Raw genomic sequence first — 5,102 nt, forward strand, 5'->3', positions numbered from 1 at the left:
TATTCATATTGTATTTCTGAATTCTTAAATTGGTGTTTGGTTTTCATACTAGTACTATTCGACAATACTAATGTCCCTTTTACCGGGGGCGCTGCATCTTTAAATGGATGCAGGTGGTTCCACAACAGAAGATATTGATCAGTGATAGCAACACACCTTCTTCCCAGCTGACTTGGTGAGCCCCACTTTTATCCCGGGGTCATGTATCTTTTGTTCTTTGTGTATTCTGTTTGAGGTATAGCCGGGGCCTTGTTGCCGACATTTTCATTGTACTCTTCCTTATCTATAGAGGCTCCGTAGACATAGTGTGAGTTGTGTATTGGTACTGGAAAAAATAAACTATGTTATGTTGTGGTTGTATTACTTGTCCCATTGAGACTTTAAAAATGATGAAAAACTATTGGTAATGAATTGGTATTGTAGACATGATCACGTTTTTGTCTAATTAATGGAAATATGTATTATCTTCATTCGTGGATGAGTTTGGATAGGAGAAAATCTAACAGGCTTACTCGGTCGGGTTTACTCGATTGAGCACCGGTCATGCTCCTCGATTTTGGGGTGTGACATAGAGACGCGCCAACAACCAGAATCATCCAAAATAGCAGCGAGCCTAGATTTACAATTGTTACTCTTGGTAGAAAACTTTATTTTGCGAATCCTAGCCCTATCACAACAGTAAGTTATGTACCTGGCAGTGTTACCACCGTTCTTGTTGGAATTTTTTTTGACGACGGAGAATCCTTTCAATCGTGCATGTTCTTTGTAGAATGCAAACAAAGAATCGTTATCTCTAAATCGCATTCCAGAGATTGGACCTACAACCACATCCTCTTCAGTGAATTCATTCTCTATTTTCTGATCAACATCACATAATTCTAACTCATTTCCTAAAACCTGCTCCTCATCATCGTCAGCTTCTCCGTAATATTCTCCATCGGGTTCTTCATTATCATCATCTAAGTGCACATCATTGTTGAAACTGCCGTGAGAATCAACATCGACCCATTCGTATTCATTCAACAAACTGTCGTCCGATGTCATCCCTAAAGATCTGTACAACTCGTCCCTAACCCGATCAAACCTATTATCTTGGTTCATATTCATGGTTGTTGTATTTGTGTTATGTTCATTTGGATTTATATTTTCTTGCACCACCAAATTTTCTTGGTTTGAATCCATTTTTAGATAAGGAGAAAGTGTCCACTTGACTTGGTTTGATAAGGAGGAACTATACTAAATCGTATACCGTATTTGTTTTTAAGAAAATACAATAATTTGTATACACATAAATACAATGAAAATACAAATATAATGCGAAGACTCTTCAGCTACCAACATTTAATTTTCGTATACCTCAATGCTTGGGAATAGGAAGAGCCTCTCCACATTTAATTTTGTGTTTTGGAGGGAAAAATGTAGGCTAAATAGTTAGGGGGTCTTTGATGTCTTTTCACGCGTGTGGCCAAAGTTGGGCCGTTTAGCATCACGCGATAAGAAAATGAAAGTATTACTTTTTTATGCTCAAAGAAAAATAGTTACACCTTGCATAGGATGCTGGCTACTATATCCTCCCATCATTGTTTGCCAAAACATTTCATCGTCTATTGAATATGAACTTTATTGTCGCTACAATTGAAGGCTGACTCTTTTTTCCGAAAAAGAACCTCTGCTTTATTGTAAGAGGACACACATATCTTTGTGTAAAATTACAAATAAGCCTCTCATTTATTCATTTGTTTCGCCCATACTTTTCAATGACGTAGTTATTTTCATATTTATTTTGCTTACATTAAGTTTTATACAACTATCAATGTAATAAATATTATACACAATCAAGATACTTAAAGGATAAATGCAAGTAACTTTATTTAATAAGTATCCACCGGTAATCTATAAGAACGCCAAGTTAAGTTTCAGTGATATTATAAAATTCTTTACACTATCAATATATATAAATTAAATGAGTGGTGATGAAAGCTCCACACAAAATAGTACGTCAATTGGGTCCCAACAAGTCATGTCATTAAGGATAAAATAAGAATATTATAGTTAATATTTTTTTAAAAAAAATGGTTATTCTATTTGGGAAAAGGAACATATCGCGTAAAATGGGAAGAGGAAGTAATTTGTTGCATTCTAATCCTAGTAGGTCAAATCCAACTATCCAAGTCTAAAAATGCCTTAATAACAAAAGGAAAAAATGTTACGTGCAGCCAGGAATAGGATAACCATTGTTAATGCTAAGTCAATATTGAGTAGTGAAATGTGAAGTAGAGTATCTTTTTTACATGGTTGAAAGAGATTCATGGCTAGTTCTTCAATGACTACGCAGGACCATTTAATGTGTTTCAGTTGGTGGGCCTTTGTTTACCTGATTCACATGTGAGGTTGGTGAAAAGCATCATCAACCTATTATTGGCGTTGGCATCAATATACTCTGCTTAACCAAAGCTTTGATGTTTTTAGTATATATAAATATGTGCACACGTCTGTGATTGTTGAGGGGGTTGTGAGTTGTTGAAGCTTTCGCGTGTGTGTGTGTGTGTGTGCGCCTGTGGTTTTTTTTTTTCTTCCTATGGAGACAGCTATGTGTGTGTGTATGTATATAGTTGTGTTGAGACTAGTGATTTAGGGGGTGGGGGGTTGCATTAGTGTATTGGCTACATTAACAACAGTAGAGGCTAAGAAAAGTTGAGGCCTGTCTTTATTAGAGAAATAAACTATGTGTAGATAGATGAGTGTCTTTATTAGAGAAATAAACTATGTAAAGAAAGAGGGGGAGAATGAGTAGTAGAGTACCCTCCTTATATATTTGATTCTTGTTCACTAATTCCTATACATCCTCATCACAAAATTGTTCACTCTTTCTTCCTTTTGTCTGTCCTATCATTTCCCTGTGGCTAGAGACACTACTCAAGCATTTAGAAAATGGCGACCAAGAAACCAAAAGTTGTGATAATAGGGGCAGGAATGGCAGGTATTACAGCAGCTAACAAGCTGTACACAGCTGCAGGCTCTAAACAATTGTTAGAGCTGTGCGTTGTGGAGGGTGGTAATAGGATTGGTGGAAGGATTAAGACCTCAGAGTTTGGTGGCAGCAGGATTGAGATGGGTGCTACTTGGATCCATGGAATTGGGGGTAGCCCTGTTTACAAGATTGCTCAGGATATTAACTCACTGGAATCACAGCAGCCTTGGGAGTGTATGGATGAGTTCTTGGATGAGCCATTGACTATTGCTGAAGGAGGACATGACCTCAATTCTTCCATTGTTGAGCCCATATCCAATCTTTTCAAGAAGCTCATGGATTTTGCTCAGGGGAAGGCTATTGACGATGGGGTGTGCAGTGAATTTGCTCAAAGTTACAGATCCTCCAATGACAATCTCAGTATTGGTTCTTTCCTAAGGAAAGGGCTTGATGCTTATTGGGGTTCAATGAAGGACCAAGAGGGAATTGATAACTGGAGCAGAAAATCACTGGAGGATGGCATTTTTGCAATGCTTGAGAACACACAAAGGACTTACACGTCAGCTGGTGATTTGCACACTCTAGATTTCAATGCAGAAAGCGAATATCGTATGTTTCCTGGGAAGGAGATAACCATTGCCAAAGGCTACTCTACTATAGTTGAATCTTTGGCATCTGTTCTGCCAGCTGGTTTGATTCAATTAGGCCGAAAGGTCACCAGAATTGAATGGCAGCCTGATGATGGTGGTTACCACCAACCATTAGATGTCGAAAATGGCGATGATACTAAGCCAGTAACGCTACATTTTTATGATGGGTCAATCATGTATGCTGATCATGTCATTGTCACAGTCTCACTTGGGGTTCTAAAACGAGAGATTCGCGATGATTCTGGTATGTTTAGTCCTCCGCTTCCTAGTTTTAAGACACAGGCAATCTCAAGGCTTGGTTTTGGTGTTGTTAACAAGCTATTCTTGCAATTAAGTCCAACCAAAGATGAAGATGGCTATGATGCCATGAAGTTCCCATACTTGCAGATGGTCTTCCATCAGTCAGACTCAAAACTAAGGCATCCAAAAATCCCCTGGTGGATGAGGAGAACAGCTTCTTTATGTCCAATCTATGGCAGCTCAAATGTTCTATTATCATGGTTTGCAGGCGCAGAAGCTCTTGAACTCGAATCTCTTGGTAATGAAGAGATAGTTGATGGGTTTTCGACAATGATCTCCGATTTCCTAGTAAACTCAAAGCATCTCAACAAGTTGTACAATGGGCATGCAGAAAGTTGTTTCATTTTTGATAAGGTTTTAAAGAGCCAATGGGGTACTGATCCACTCTTCTTGGGGTCATATAGTTATGTAGCAGTTGGATCAAGTGGAGATGATTTGGATACTATGGCTGAGCCATTGCCAAAAAGGACCAATTATAGTTGTAATTCAAAGGGTTCCCCTCCACTTCAAATTCTATTTGCAGGGGAAGCAACACATAGAACCCATTATTCAACAACTCATGGTGCTTATTTTAGTGGCCTAAGAGAAGCCAATAGGCTCCTTCAGCACTATCACTGTATTGATATATGAAAAAAGGTTTGTTGCCATAGATATTAGGCAAAATTTTTATTTACTTATTGGTTTTTCTTTTATATTTTTTGTTGTGATCATCATCACTTCCTCTTTATTTTTTTTCTATAGTCCTTTGGAGAAAGATGTTTGTTATTAAATTCCTCTGTATGATTGGAGTTTGAGGGAGAAAAGGGGAACAGTAAGAGGTTGGGAAGGAAATTAAGTGAAAGGGTGAGAAGGGGACATATCCTTGATGTACTCCTACTAATGAATGAATTAAAGAAGCTTCTTTTCATTGTGCTATTGCTTTCTATTTTAATTGTCAAGAGATCCTTTCAATCCCCTTTGCTCATAAAGCAAACCTATTTCATTATGCTTGAGCACCAATTATTTGATTACTAAAGGTAAAGATAAAGAAGCTTTGGATCTCATCATGTTTTTGTATGGTTACTTGACAGGATCCGTTAAAAGCGCCTATTCCCCTCTAGAATACTTGTTTGCTTTTATAGATTCTTTTCACCCTTATTTCTTAATTTTAGGCCTTCAAATAGTAATTCTTAATTCTAGGA

At 37.7% G+C, this 5,102-nt stretch overlaps 1 protein-coding gene across 1 annotated transcript; it reads left to right on the plus strand.

Annotated features, from left to right (window-relative positions):
* The first annotated feature begins 2,191 nt into the window (after positions 1 to 2,191).
* Positions 2,192 to 4,834, plus strand: LOC107767845 (putative polyamine oxidase 5). The gene has a single exon (XM_016586944.2). The coding sequence runs from the start codon at positions 2,932 to 2,934 to the stop codon at positions 4,549 to 4,551; it is 1,620 nt and encodes a 539-aa protein (XP_016442430.1). The 5' UTR covers positions 2,192 to 2,931; the 3' UTR covers positions 4,552 to 4,834.
* Positions 4,835 to 5,102: the final 268 nt, after the last annotated feature.

The sequence above is a fragment of the Nicotiana tabacum genome, chromosome 13 (assembly GCF_000715075.1).
Source record: "Nicotiana tabacum cultivar K326 chromosome 13, ASM71507v2, whole genome shotgun sequence".
NCBI lineage: Eukaryota > Viridiplantae > Streptophyta > Magnoliopsida > Solanales > Solanaceae > Nicotiana > Nicotiana tabacum.